At 43.9% G+C, this 15,460-nt stretch overlaps 1 protein-coding gene across 1 annotated transcript; it reads left to right on the top strand.

Annotated features, from left to right (window-relative positions):
- The first annotated feature begins 842 nt into the window (after window positions 1-842).
- On the top strand, window positions 843-2,928 carry LOC147890916 (phenylcoumaran benzylic ether reductase PT1-like). Its single transcript, XM_087389739.1, has 5 exons — window positions 843-1,067; window positions 1,286-1,420; window positions 1,593-1,833; window positions 1,996-2,199; window positions 2,408-2,928. The coding sequence occupies exons 1-5, from the start codon at window positions 885-887 to the stop codon at window positions 2,566-2,568; spliced, it is 924 nt and encodes a 307-aa protein (XP_087245865.1). The 5' UTR covers window positions 843-884; the 3' UTR covers window positions 2,569-2,928.
- Window positions 2,929-15,460: the final 12,532 nt, after the last annotated feature.

Raw genomic sequence — 15,460 nt, 5'->3', positions numbered from 1 at the left:
TTATTCATACCCTCAGAGGCCAGTGGGACCAGATTCAGGGAGATTCCCGGGCCGGTCAGGAGAAGCGGAGACGCTTCCTCCGGGCTTGGGACACACAGGGCCTCTTCTTTGAGCAGACTTCGCAGGGCCTTCGGTGGCACTACTCACCACCCCGATGGCTATTCATTCACACTCGTCTTATCCCTCCGTGAGAGTATGATTTATTCTGTTATCTTTTAGGGCTGTGTCCGATTTGTGAACGCAGCCCGTCAGCTACAAGCTGACCTTTTGTATCTTGTTCTCGAAGTAATATAATTAGCACTGTTTTTTCGGGAAAAAAACTCACTCCAGCAAGTGCGAGCGAAAACGAAGACGCAGAGATTTCATTTTGAGAAGCTGAAAGAACTGAAGGGGATGGGAGGAAATCTTGTCAATGAGGAACTATGGAACGGAATGGACAGATTTGATAACTGCTCATGCGTGCCTTATGCATGGCATAGACTTTGATCACCATTGCTCCTTGATCGACACATGGCATAGCCCTTGATCGCCACGTCAATCCTTAAAATAAGGAATATAAGATAAGAAATCTTGCAGACGAGAACTCATGACTAGTTGTTGTTTGACATAAGGCCTTTGACAACTCATGACTAGTTGTTGTTTGACATAAGGCCTTTGACAGGCAAATATGATTTTGAATTTCTATATAGCAATACAAAAATTTGGTCATGCGCTACCTGAATGGAGAAGGTTCTTACCAATTTACAAAATGAATGGGAAATTGTCAAGGAAGCTTCCTTGCCAATTATTCTAAATTGAATGGGAAATTGTCAAGGAAACTTTGTTGCCAATTAACTAATAAGGAAAGCTTCATTGTGGCCGGATCATCTCCTGCAATTCCATTCATGGAGCTCCCAGCTCGAATTCTCGTCATCGGAGCTACTGGTCACCTTGGTCGCCACCTCGTCGCTTCCTCCCTCGCTTCCCATCACCCCACCTTCGCTCTCTTTCGCTCCTCCGCCCTTGCAAACTCTGCCAAAGCCCAGCTTCTCCAGTCTTTCGCAGCCGCCGGAGCCGTCCTTCTTCAGGTTATTTACCTTGCTTCGTATGCAATAGCTCAAGGGATTGTCTTTCCATCGTATCAAATGCCTTTCGTTCTATCCCGTGATCTAGCTGCAGGCGCGCCGTCGCAGCATGTTCCGTGTTCGACTTAGGCACTTTAGGCAGAACTTGGAGTTCTTATGTTGCCTCAAATGAATGCATAAATAATCAAATAGCTCTTCCGGATTATTTGAATGGCTCGCAGGGAAGCTTGGACGATCATGAAAGCCTTCTGCAAGCAACGAAGCAGGTGGATGTAATTATATCTGCCGTTGGTTTTCGGCAATACATGGATGAGTTGAAAATAGTTGCAGCAATCAAAGAAGCTGGCACCATCAAGGTAATGCCCACCTGAGTACTATTAAAGTCAACCATGGACGATTGGTTTTGTTGTCATCACTCTGCCTTGTGGAATGCTCGTTATGAAGCACGTAAAGAGCTTAAAATTTCCAAGCCGATGTTCAGAGCTGCTGCTTCTTATGTTAAGGAAGCTCCTTTGTTGCTTTGTGCAGAGATTTCTATTCTTTGATTTTATGGGGGATCCAAGTAATGGCCTTCAGCCTCACGAACCGATAAAGTCCGCGCTAGAAGCCAGACACAAAGTAATCAGAGCTGTAAGAGATTCAAGCATCCCCTCAACAGGCATCATTACCTATGGATTTGCGAATTATTATCTTGCAAGCCTCGGCCAGCTTGACACAATGACACCTCCTAAAGAGAAAGTTGTCATAGCCGCTCCCGGTGATGTGAAGGGTAAAGCAAGCTTCAATCTCCCATAACAAAAGCCCTCTCTGATCTCACTCTTTTCTTAAAACCCTCATGTCGTTCTTTCTGAAAGCCTGATACCTTGTCTTTTTTTTCCCGTTCTTGAAGATACCTTTCTCACAAGCGCATCGTGCATAATTTGCCTTGCAGCTTTCATGGTCGCAGAAGAGGACATTGCAATATACACAATCAAAGCAGCAGATGACCCGCGGACTCTTAATAAGTGTGTACATCTCAGACTACCAGCGAACTACTTGTCTCAGAACGAGATGGTCTCTCTGTGGGAGGCTAAGATAGGGAAAACCTTGGAGAGGATCTACGAGTCAGAGGAGGAAATGCGCAGGAAAATTGAAGGTAGGGGATGGAAACAGCCATACATTTTTCTGTGTGTGCTTGAAAATGCTCTGCTAGGAAATGATTTAGGAGTCCCAAGCCTCATCAGAAAGGACCCGATTGAGATCGGATTCAAATGTAACCCTGATACAGGAGCTGCTTGTGATACACATTTCCGATTTAAGCCTATATTTCAATTCAGTTATATTTCTTGTGCTATGTTGTGCAGAAAGTCCGACTCCACAGATTAACACGGGTTTGAAGTATTTAGTATTTGCGAAAGGTGCTGCGAGCAAGTCGGATATAGCCCCGGAAGGCGTTGAAGTTATGCATCTATATCCAGAAGCGAAGTACATCACCGCTGATGAGTATCTCAACCGATTTATGTAAGGATGCACTATCTTGGTGATGATGACTAAGGCTCCATAAACCACATTTCCCCACATTTTAGACACAAAGGTGCAGCGGCGTCGGAAGTTTCGAGCTCTTCAGTCAAGGGAATTAAGATCTGTTCTTCTCTAAGCATCTCTTGATTCATCTCTAGTCCGGTTAATTACGAGGCCAAGTATTTCTAAAGATCTGAGCTCTTGTTAGATAAGTAGGGAGAGCGGATTTTCTGCCTGATTTTCTGTTGACTTATGGAGTGTAAGGCCTGGTCTTCTACGAGCAAGTGAGGTACATCAGTGACTGATCTAAGGATTCATTTCCCGTTTTCATTTGTATTGCTTCTTTAATAAAACGTTTTCTTTCTCTGAGCAAAATTTCATATCTATGTAATTGATTGCTTCATATATGATGGTCATCCACGTATGGGAATGACATGTCTCCTAGGAAATTTCTAGGCATCTCTAAGGGGTACGAGGAGTTAAGCACTTTCTTGGGAATGATTAACCTGAGGGTTATAGCCCTAATTCCCCAATTGCACATTTGGTGGAGGAGAAGATGAAAGATCTACAGCCTAAGTTGTGCGATCAAATCCAAGTTGTGGTCGAAGATGTGTCTCAATCGGTTCCCTTGTCACCGTTGAGAGTCGGATCTTTTTGAATGGTGATGGCATCTATATGCCAATCTTGCTTACTTCAAGCTTGGTAGAGCCAACATCATTTTATTAGCATCAATTACACTCCTTTAATATCCTCCATCTGTAGAACCACTACTACCACCACAAAGGAGAATTTTGACACTTGTATTGTCAAGCTCTATATTAGTCCCAACTGATGAACATGATGTTGATTTGCCATTCTTACTATGAATGAAGCAAGTTCTTGGTACTAGACCAACCTATTAGCACATATTGTCTTATAGTATATATACTTCATATTCTACACCTCGTAAGACATCTTGATTACCATTGTCCTGCTGGCTTAACTATTATTACCAAAACTACTTTATCAAACATTGGAGCTCCTTGTCTGATAGGCTAGATCTTCACCTGTGTAAAATAGATGGGTAGTTCGGATGGTACTTGCAAATACAATGCCTTGCTTCCTACACCACGAGTCCCCAAGATTCAATGACAAAATTTGCACTAGTGGAAATATAGAATGAAAGTTCTATGTAACTATTCCTTTGTCTTTTAAGGTCTTCCCATAGATCATTTGTATGCCCTTTATTCAGTACTATCATTTGGCTCTAATAGCTATTATAGCTCTACCCATCTAGGTGACACTTTTGAAACCATACTAATTACTCTATTAGGTGCAAAAGAAAGTAGCATTCAAAGGATAGTGATAGTTTGAATTGTGTAGTATAGCATAGTGATCTTTGCCACATATGATGCTCTCAAGGACACATTCTTGGTGCCCACAATACAAGGAGGAAAAGACATATGTTCATGTGCTAGCCAAGTTGAGTTGGATGAAACAAAATGATTTGACAGTGGGAAGAATATATAGTGAGGTTCTAGCCATTGTGGTCCAATAGATGGCTTAGAGAAATCAACAAATAGATGCTGAGATGAGATCTTGAAATCCTACTTTATCAAAGGTCTGGATAGCCTATTGAAAGGGGCAATATTGGTAGTTGATTTGGCTTCATCCATGCTCGAGGCTTTAGTTGAAACATCTCAAACAAAGCATGTGCTGGAAAAAGTTTATATGAGACCATGGCTGGTGCTCATATCTTTGAGAGTGATGCATCATCCTTGCATGGTTGAAAGCTCTAGAAGTCAAGTGTTGGCAAAGTCTTCTTCCCCGCTGGCACAACCCACTGGCCCAAAACATTCACCTTCCAAGGACTGTTAAACACGATAATGTGGGCATCAACTTTCTCCAAAGACTACCCAACAAACTTAGGGTATTTGATAGCCATGGTGATGGTTGTTTGAAGTCCAGTGATGAATTGCAGACGTGTACTAGTTAGCTTGTGTTGATGATAGCAGATAGGTGGTGGAGGTGACTAAAATTATTGTGACTAGATGGGAATTAGAGCCCAATAGCTCCCATCCTAGTGTCATCATCTCCATTAAGTGATGAAGATGGATTCCCAATGCAACACTTAACATTGTTGGCACAGTGCACTGTTCAAAGATGGACATGAACCCCTCTACGCGAAGCTTTATTTTCTTTGGTAGATTATGGTCACCAAATTGTTAATGGTAGATTGCCATAAAATTGAACTAATGACTATTTGTTCATTGTAGAAAGAGTTCATTATAGTTTGAAAATGAAAGCAGAGCATTGAAAAATATGACACAATTTAATAACAACATGCTCAAAGCAGTGCTATGCTCAAATTCATTGTAATAGTCTGGTTGCATAAATTTTCGTACAAAGAGAGTAGGCTAACACTTTTTGTACCAATTAACTTTGGAAATTTTTTTAAACACCATATTAGAGAATTTGGAAATTTTTAGGTGTACTTCAAATTCCCAAATGAGGAAAATCCTGTTAACTTTGGGAATTTTGTTAATATGGAAGTGACTAGAAAATAGTACTACTAACCTTCGTCCTTTTCGGATGCCTACCTCCCAATGTTTAGCTGAAAAACATCAGTATAGCTCACGGGTGGGTTTTATGTTGGGTATATATTGACACTCTTTAGTGTCGGTATATACCGACACTAACACAGATTCTATAATGATGGCTATTTTGGATGTTTTTCCCTTGGACATTTTTTTGATGATTCATGGCATAATGATACAAGGGGTTTTGAGAGAGGCATATAATGAAATGTCACGTCAATAGTAGAGGAATGTCACCATCAATGGTTCTCAAGGGTACGTATATGTAGGGGAAATAGTACCACCTTTGTCGAATGGGTGCCATACTTTATACATGCTTTAATCTTATTCACTTAAAGTCCCATGCAAAGCATCACGCCCATCGAATACCATTTGCATGGGCATGCTTATTTTCTTATTCTCCACCATGTCTCACATACTTGAGTATCGAAAAATATGCATATGCTTGCTCCCATCGTACGTGCCTTTGCCCGATGGGTACTATACTTTGCACATGTACTCCTTAATATTATTCACATTAAGGTCCGTGCAAAGTTTCATACCCATCAGACATCATTTGCATGGGTGGGCATGCTTATTTTCTTATTTTCCACCGATCTCATATCTGAGTATCGAAAAATATGCATCCGCTTTCTCCCACCATCCTTGCCTTAATCGTACTTACTTTAATACCCATGCAAAGTTTCATACCCCATCGGGTATGAAACTTTGCATCCGCTTTCTCCCACCATCCTTGCCTTAATCGTACTTACTTTAATACCATTTGCATGGGTGAACATTCTTATTTTCTTGTTTTTCGCGGAGTCTCATATCCGAGTATCAAACAATATGCATATGCTTGCTCCCATCGTATGTTCCTTAGTACGATGGATACGATACTTTGCACACACCTTAATCTTATTAACTTTATCCCAAGCTGACTGCTCTGCCTGAGACATACCTGTAAACTCCGGTCCTCTGCCCTGCTGGTCCTCCAAGGTCTCCAGATTGTTGAAGTCACCTCCAACAATCCAGGAATCCATGTCTGGGAGAATCCCTGTAAGTGTCCTCCAGAAGGTGGCTCTACAACGGAGATCTGTGGGAGCATAAATGTTGAGGACTCCAACTTTGGATCCCTCCAGTTCCAGGCCTACCCAAAGGGCACGGCCTGGAATCAGCGTGCCATGACCGAAAACTCCCTGGGCTAGCTGCTCGCCCACGGAGGTACAAACACCACCACTCCTCCCCAGTGCGCCGATCGAGGGCTCCCAATAAGTGTGAGAACGTCCAGGGAGAATCTTCCCGCATCTGCGGGAGTGAGCCGCAGAAAGCTTGTGCTCCTGGAGCAGAAGTACATCCAAACGACCTATCACTGCTGGCTGAAGTTCCTGTCTCAAAATGAGCTTCCTAGGACCACGGGTTCCAGAAGAGTGAAACCCGTTCACATTCCAGGAAACGAGGTGTAGGCTCATGGTGAGGGCTGGGAGGCTGCGAACAGCTATCTGCTCGCGGTCAAAGTCGAAGAAGAAGCTGACATCTCGGAGTGGAGACGCTGACGCTTATGGGAAGGTTTGGAGGGGGAGGTGGGGTCATCCTGCCCGTCCTTCAACACCTTCAGCAAAGGCGAGAGGCCTTTGGTACCATGAACGAAAGCTTTCTTGAGCCAGCTCGAGATCTCTGAGGTGGTCATACCGTAGAAAGCGCGGAGTTTCTGAGGGGTCCAGGCTCTGACATCTTGGGGGAGGGGCCAAGACAGGGGGGGCCTGAGGATCACAATCAGTCTGAAGCGTTTGGCGGCGCAACGCCACCGTAGGCGCACGTCACCCTCGGACCACTGAGTCTCGAGAAGCTGCCCACCGGACGGGCCTATCCAGGAGCAAACCTGAGCATGTGTCTACTCCCTGAGAGCCTCCCATACCGAGTCGTCTGTCCAGGTCTCGGTGCCGTCGCTAAGGAACGTGAAAGCAAAGCTAGGGCCATCCCTGGGGGCCAAGGCGGCTATCTTCCCATCCGCCCCTTTGCGGAGCAGGAAGATACTGATGTTGAGGCAAGCAGGGAAAGTCCCGAGGTCGGCCACATCCAAGTAGTCCCAGGGGCCAGATCTGTAAAAGTCGCGGGGGAGCTCTGTCTCCTGAAGCTGAGGCCCGTCGGAGTCTGCTACTGAGGGGCTAGCGGACAGAGAAGCCTGCTCCGGTGAAGGTGTAGACTCAGGGTGTCCTGCCAGCGGAGGGGGAGGGGGAGGAGGCTGGGGAATAGGCAACACAGACTCCTCAGGGGCGACTAGTGGAGGAGGAGGAGGAGGGGGATCGGGAGCTGCCCTCAGCTGAGGAATCGTCGGTGCAACTAGATCTGCGGGAGAGCTGAAAGAGGCGGGGGGGGGGGGGAGGGATGGGGATGCATCTGGAACTGGGGCTGAGAAGGAGGGGGAGAAGACTGAGGAGGACGAGGGGGGGCTGAAGCTGCGGGTCGGGAGAAGTAGGGTGCAGATGGGGGATGGCCTGGGGCTGAATGGGAAGAGGCTGGGGAGAGGAGGAGAGGGGGACCTGAGTCTGTGGAGGGCGGGCTACCGTCGAAGAAGATGCTCTCCCAGGGGGCGGCTGCCTGCCAGGTCTCTGAGGTGCAACTGCAGGTTGGGTAACCTCAGCCTCTTTGCCTTTATCAGAAATCTTCTTGTTCTTTCCCCTTTTCCTTCTAACCTCAGTCCAGCCGCCAGCTAACTCTGGTCCGGACTCCGGCTGCCTCTGCTCCTCCTGGCGTGGCTGCCCGGAGGGGGGGGGAGGGGGCGGAGAGGGGGGGGGCGGAGGGGGTCGAGAAGAGCTGGCGAAGCGTGGACAAACAGCCGCCAGGTGCCCGAAGCCGTGACACCTCAAACACTGCCCTGGCTATCCGGTGACTACCATGCTCTGGGTGATGCTGCCGGCATCTGTCACGATCTCGATCACTGTCGGGAGAGTCGCAGGATCCGCCACAGCCACACGGACTCGGGGGGCTCCTGCCGTAGTCACCGCATCGGCGAAAGTATCGTGCATAACCCAGCCAAAGTGGGAGCCCAGGTCCCTGACAATCGGTCGTAGCTCAGCAGCAAGACCTGGAAAAACTAGCGTCACTGGATGGCGAGGTATACGGAATCGAGCATCAAAATCCGCCGCGCTAAATCCGCGGTACCACGGGACTATCATGACAATCTTTCCATCCACAGTCGTGGGGGAGCCAGCAATCAGGTTGCTCGCCGCTTTCGCATTGGAGAGTTTGAGCCAAAAGATGCCCCTTCCCATAAGGGCCACCTCCTCAATATGGCCGTCCTCTAGCATGAGGGTGGATTGGAGCCAGTCCCTGATGGCTGATCTGGAGAGGGAATGTCCAATGACTCTGCCATAAACAGAGGTAAGGGCAAAGTCATTGGCAACCTCCTGAACCCGAGATGATTGTTGCTCTGTCAGGATGACGCGGTAGGCATCTGGAGAGGGAGGGTCCGTCTGGGCCTCCGGTTCCGGGCAAGGGGCCGCCATACCGCCAAGACAAACTGCGAGGCTTCCGATGAGGAAAAGACTGCCACCCAAAAAGGGAGGGGGGTAGATGCGGGAGGGTGGAGCCTGGGTGTGGCGGGAAGGATGGAGGGCGGGGGGCGGAGGAAGCGGGATGGGGGGCAGGAAGCGGAGATGGCGCGGGGTGGAGGAGTGGGGGCGGGGATCGGGGGCGGTGGAGAAGAGGCGGGGACGGAAGCGGGGGCGGGGGAGAGGCGGAGTGGGGCGAGAGGCGGACGGGGGACGGGGGGAAGGGTGAAAAAAAAAAAAAAAGGAACGAAGGGACGGGGGAGGCGAAAAAAAAAAAGCAGCGACGGGCGGACAGCGGAGGGGGGGGCGGTGAGGCGAAAGGGGGTGAGGGCGGGGGGCGAGGGGTGGGTGGGCGGAGCGGGAGGCCGGGGGGGTGTGAGTGGAGCAGAAGCGGGGAGGGATGGAGCGGAGGGGCAAGGGGAGAGACGGAGCGCGAGGGGGGGGGTGTGCGTGGCGAGGGGGGGCGGAGCGAGGCGGGGAGGGTGAGGCGGGGTGAGCGTGGAGGGGGTGAGCGTGGACGGAGCGGGGAGGGGGGGGTGAGCGTGGAGGGGGGGTGAGCGTGGACGGAGCAGGGAGGGGGGGTGAGCGTGGCGAGGGTGAGCGGAGGAGCGAGGGGGGGTGAGACGGAGGTGAGCGGGGATGGCGAGGGAGGGGGAGGTAGAGGTACGGAGGGGGAGGGGGAAGGTCGCAGGAGCTTACAACCTTAGGAGTTCAAAGCTATGACTGAGAACCAAACCACTTGCTGGAGAGTGAGTCTATGCACTCTAAATTTTGATGTCTCTTGAGCGTTCAGCTTTGGATATATATGTGTCTGTTCATGTTGTTTTGACTTCAATTCCATGACTTTTGTTATTTGCGACTGTATCCGACCTTTGACGTTAAGAAAATTTCATCACTTCAGTCACTCTGTGGCTTTCACATAAATTCAGAATCAGTTTGAAGTATAGATCTTCAATTCAAAATCAGTTTGAAGTATAGATCTTCAAAAGCACTGTCACAGACCGGCTATCGCTACTACAAATTTGGAGTGTAACGATGGTGAAAATACGACCATCAAAAGGGAAAGAATCACCAAGGTCCATTAAAGAGGCTCCAAGCATATGAATCGTGATTGATTTAATGAAATTTGCAACAAAAACCCACCGGGAAGATCGTGATTCATGATCGATTCCTCATTAAGCCCGTCAACAGATCATAAGCCACAAAAGATACGCCCATTTATTCCCTTACAGATCCAAGAATGTCCAAAGTCCTGCATCGACGTTTTGTTGGTCGCGACAGCATTCTTTCGGATCCGTCATCCTGTGTTGTTCACGCTGTATTTGCCAGATATGAGCTCTATTTGGATGTACCTTTTGGCTGATTTTCTCTTTTGACTGATTGTTGTACAAGTGCATCCACAGCCTTTCGGACTCCTAACTGTTTTGATAAACGACTACCTCAAGATTTATGGTGAGTTTTAAATACCTCTCTTTTTCCCGAGGAAAGAAAGTCGGTTTTGTATCTGCCACACATCAATGATTTGAGCCTTTGATGCTCCTATTTGTGCCCTGCAATAGATTTTCTTGCCCATTGGTGTTTGTCTTGAGTTTGTTGTCATTGATATCCCAGGTACAAGCCCCAATGGTTTTAACACTTCCCCTATTTTACATAAGACGTTTCTATTTAAGCAATGCACAATGGAACATTGCGCAAGGACATTTCTTGCTCTCACTTTTCGACGTGGTTTACGCGGAGTCAAGGGAATAACACTTTTTTTGGGAGTAGGAGAGAATGCCTTAACATTCTTTTAAGAAACTATTTCGCAAAGGGAATGAGAGCTGAGTCTGCAGTGAAATTGATGATGCGAAGTTTAGCACTCCTCTTATAAGCAACTGAAACAGTTTTTCTGGATGAGAACAGAATTGTGAGCAATAGCGCTATACATTGCGACAAAGCACCAAGGACAAGGTGCAATGCTATACAGGAAGACGGATTTGCCCAATCACATCAATAAGGTTTCCAGTTTTCCGATCACAGTTGCTGTCTTTTTTTGTTAGATCAATCGCTTAGTCTATTGGTTTGGAAACTTCATTAGGATCAACAATTATTTGCCATAGATGCAAAACAAACTCGTTGTAGACGGGTCTGAGTACTCATATAGAAAATCAAAATGATATTTGCCTTTCAAAGGCCTTATGTCAAACGACAACGAGTCATGAGTTGTCATTTGCAAGACTTTATCTAGATTTTTTACTACTTCTAAATTTTAATCAATTTTACAATCTCCTAGTGACATTAAAGAGAAGTACTTTCATAAATTTTGCAAACTAAGTATACTTTTGAACTTCGTTTACTTATTGCTAGTTTAAAGGTACGATTATTTTTGCTTTTCATATCAAACAAAAAAAATAAAAAAACCAAGTCAATGATATGATCTAATATTTTAAGAGCTACTAGTGAATATGCATGACTATGAAATGTATAATACATCGTTTACTTTTTACAATAAATTAAAGAATTTAATCTCAATGAGTGTAGTTCATTCCAATATTAGAATTATAGCATATTTTTTATGTTAAGATAAATAAGTATATGGAGTCCATGCTCATAGAAGAGGTTTATTGAAACTTAAAATGTCTCTAGAATTAGATAGTAACTAGACTATCTAAATGGTCAAAGTTCAGAAAAGAAAATAATATAATCTATTGTCATTCAGACCAAATGAGTTCAATTTCCACCTAATGGTCAATATTTAGATGGTAGTAAGTTTTGAGTTTACTTTATTCAATCTAAGCCATCATTAAAAAAATATAACTTCTAGTATATAAAAAATAATTTCTAAGTCATTAAAACAAGAACAATTGTTGTTTGAAAATTATGATGCAAACTTGGATTCTGGAATCCGCAATTCGGTGATGGATTGAAATTTTATTTGAGGGAGTGAAATTTCCATCCAAAAAAAGGGGAAAACAAAGCGTTCCAAAATGCATGAAATCTCACTTTCATGCAATGAAACTTTCAGTGCCAAAATTTCCAATCAATGGGAAAAAAAACGTCCAAAAATTCCATCACTAAAAAAAAGCGTCAAAAATTTTTCATCGATGGAAAATTTTCTCGTCATCAAAATCGGGATTCCATAATCCAAGTGGATTTTGGAATCCCAAATTCCATCGATGGAAGAAAAGTTTCCATCGATGGACTGAGATTTCTGTCAACGATTTGTGGATTCTGGAATCTCGATTTTGATGATGGGAAAAATTTCTGTCGACAAAAATTTTTTGATGGACGAAAATTTTTCCATCAATGGAATTTTTGGACGATTTTTTTCCTATCAACGGGAAATTTTGGCACGAAAAGTTTCATTGGATGAAAGTGAGATTTCACACATTTTGGAACGCTCCATTTTCTCCTTTTTTTGAACGAAAATTTCACTCCCTCGACAAATATTTCAATCCGTTACCCAATTTCAGATTCCAAAATCCAAGTTGACATCACAATGGCTTGGATTGAAATAAAGTAGATGATAAACTTAAAATCGTCACGATTGAGATTGAAAGTTAACTATTTGATCCAAATAATGTAAGATGATAAACATCTCTAGTTAATATTTAAATCTAAAAACATCTAAGTTACATTTAACAAACCTCTTCTATGGCCATGAATTCCATATAACTACCTATGCTAATATTGAAATATTCTTAAATTTAAGCATTTGATTAACATTGTATTAAAAGAAATATTTTTTTAAAGACAATGCATTCCTATAGGTTTATGGATAGCACATTACATACAACATGGAGTTTGAAAACATATATTGGTACAAAACTTATACTTGAAGGCAATGTTGTTACTTCTATGGAAGTAATTGGTATAAAACTCTTTTAACAAAAGTGCTTTTGAGAAAGTTGATTCAAAGATGTTTAAAAAGAAAAGTGGAACTCATTAATGTGTAGAAATGTTTAAATTGCAAGCTGTAGAAATTCTTGTGTGTGGTTTTTGAGTTATAAAAATTTGGACAATTAAGCACTGAAAATTAATTGATATATTGAAGCAAAAGGTCCAAGGACTTTCCTAGTTGAATAGAATAGTTACTTATCCTTTGTAATTTGTCATGTTTTCCAAATTAAAGGTTAGAACACTCTTTCCAATTCATAATATTGGACGTTTCTAGGTTTTAGAGTAAGATGTAAGTCATGTTTTTTCCATAAAAGTAGCTATTTTTACAAGATATTTGACATAAATTTGTGTATTTTGTCTCCATAGTTTGGAAAAAGGTGCTTTTTATGTTTATTTTTCAAAAAAGAAGTTGTGCTGTGTTTGCATGATTTTGTTATCATTTTTTATGGCTCCCTATTGGAGGGGAAAACAACTAGTAGCCCATGACCAGATTTGCTCGTAACATGTTACATTGTTAAATAGAAATTCAAAATTGTCAATACTGTGATAAGAGCTTAGAGAAGCTTAAGTGCTCTTAAGTGCGTGGCCCAAGCTGGGCAAGTAGTTGTAACTGTCATCGGATTTGGATTAAAGGAATGCAAGTTGTCAGAGAAGCGACAGATGGATTTTAGGGGACTAATAGAACCTCTCGTGTGTCTGAGCTTTTCACATAGATTGGTGGAGATGCCATTTAATCATGTCCTATCCTTGTTCCCCTATCCATCACGGTCTAGAACACCAGATGCCTGATCTCAGTTCCCAACACCAATTCCAAGAGACTCCAAACACCGAACATGTCATCCACCTAATGAATCAATTAGCCCAAACCAATTAGGCTCTCCTTTCAAGTCTCTCACATCAACAACATCATTCCCAACCTGCTTAGCATCGAATTGATCACAAAGTGCAGCCCAAATCCTTTCATGGATTACCAACTGAAGATGTCATGGCGTGGAATGATGATTTTGATAACATCACTAAATACCACGCTTGGTCTGATGAGTGGAATTGAGGACAGTAGAGGGCATGGCAACGACTGGTTCATGCAACAACCGAAGGCTCACAAATCACACTAGATGACTCTCAAGGCATAGCTCTTGCAAACTTTCGCACACACCAATGTCACTCAGACGGCATTGCAACAATTGCATGAACTTTCCCAGAATGAGGATGAACCTATAGTTTGATTTGTTGTGAAACTCAATCAACTACTCTTACAAGAAGACCCTTCAATGTCAAAAGAGGTTTCCTGTGGCCCAGGCTCTGTCATGATATCTCAAGGTGCAGCAGAGATCAAGGACCTCGTACATTTTATGAAGCAGTTCAAACTGCTCAACGCATTGAATCGTGTGTTTGGATTAAAAATGCTCAGCCCATACTATCCTTTGGTCCATATGATTAAGCGAAAAGTGATTCCTAATACAGTTGTTCCCATGGACATTGACATACAAAATGTGGTCAAGAAGTGGATTGCTACAAGGTTGACAATCGAAGTAGTGAACAAGGAGGTTGTCTTCTAGATCGTTATGACAAAGGCCAACCAAGATGTTTCAATTGTAACCGTTATGGGCATGTGACTAAATATTGTTGCTCACCTAAGGCTCATTCGTCCAAATCTTATGTCCAAAATGTTTAAATCGACACGCCATCCTTGGATGAACTCCCGAAAAATGCCTAAGCAGTTGGGTGTTAGGGCGCCCTCGACTACATTATCAAGTTTCCACCTCTAGCAGCCGTGCAAAGTATGTGTTCTCTCTATCGTAGTGGGTCATCATTCTTTCTTAGTTCTCATTGATACTGGTATTTCTATCTCATCCATTATCCTTGCTCTTCTGGAACAATTAAACCTCTCTACTTTTTTGGGTTTGCCCATACAGGTCCTTTTCTGGAGACAAACAAACCTTGTACTCCTCTAATACTTTGACCAATATTTCTTTTAGTGTCTCTAGTAAAACGTTCTCTCACAATGGTTATGTGCTTCCTAAACATTTGTTCTCCCTTGCACTAGGTTGTGATTGGCTTGAGCAAATTGAGGCTATTCTAGATTTTTGTAACCACAATCTAATCCTCAATTCAGTCCCGTGGGAAAAGTGGGGGACATTTGCATCTATTGCCTACTCATAGTTAGCCAAAATCCTGTTTATGTCTACTCATGTCCAAAAAATTTGCCAACTCCTCAATTCCAATATGTTGTACCCAACCCCTCACTCCCTTCTTGGACCACTGCACCTATACATCATTCTATTCGGACGGAGTCAACATCTCCTATCAAAATGGCTCGTCACATCAACACTCTCCAAAGCAGATTGAATGCATCAACTTGGATGTCCAAGAAATGCTTCAGAAAGGAGTGATACAACCTTCTTTGAGTCCTTGGGCAACAGAGCTACATCTCACCAAGAAGGCCAATGGTGATATATGCTTTTGCATTGATTATCATGCTTTGAATGCTATAACAATTCATAATGTTTATCCATTGCCTCATATGGATGAATCCTGGTATTTTACTTCTCTTGACTTAGCTACAGGTTATTGGCAAATGCCCTTCGATCCCATAGATGCTATGAATATGGCATTTCGTACTCCTACAATGGTTGTATCAATTCCTTTTGATCTTTCTGATGCCTCGAGTACATTCCAATGGATGGTGAACACCATCTTCTACAATCTCATTCAGAAGAAGTTCCTCGTGGTTTATTTGGATGATATTTAAGTTCACTCTCAACACATGGAGGTCCTGGCTGGAGGAAGTGCTTTGAAGGCTACTGAAGTACAATTTGAAGCTACAGCTCAAGAAATGTTAGTGGGCATAGACTTCTGCCAAATTCTTGGGTTTTATTATTTCAGCTACCAGCTTTCAAATGGATCC

This window comes from Dipteris shenzhenensis, chromosome 18, assembly GCF_047967505.1.
Source record: "Dipteris shenzhenensis isolate YYH24624 ecotype China chromosome 18, Dip_SZ_1.0, whole genome shotgun sequence".
Lineage (NCBI taxonomy): Eukaryota > Viridiplantae > Streptophyta > Polypodiopsida > Gleicheniales > Dipteridaceae > Dipteris > Dipteris shenzhenensis.
The sequence above is the reverse complement of the archived record's forward strand: the minus strand, read 5'-3'. Positions and strand labels throughout refer to the sequence as shown.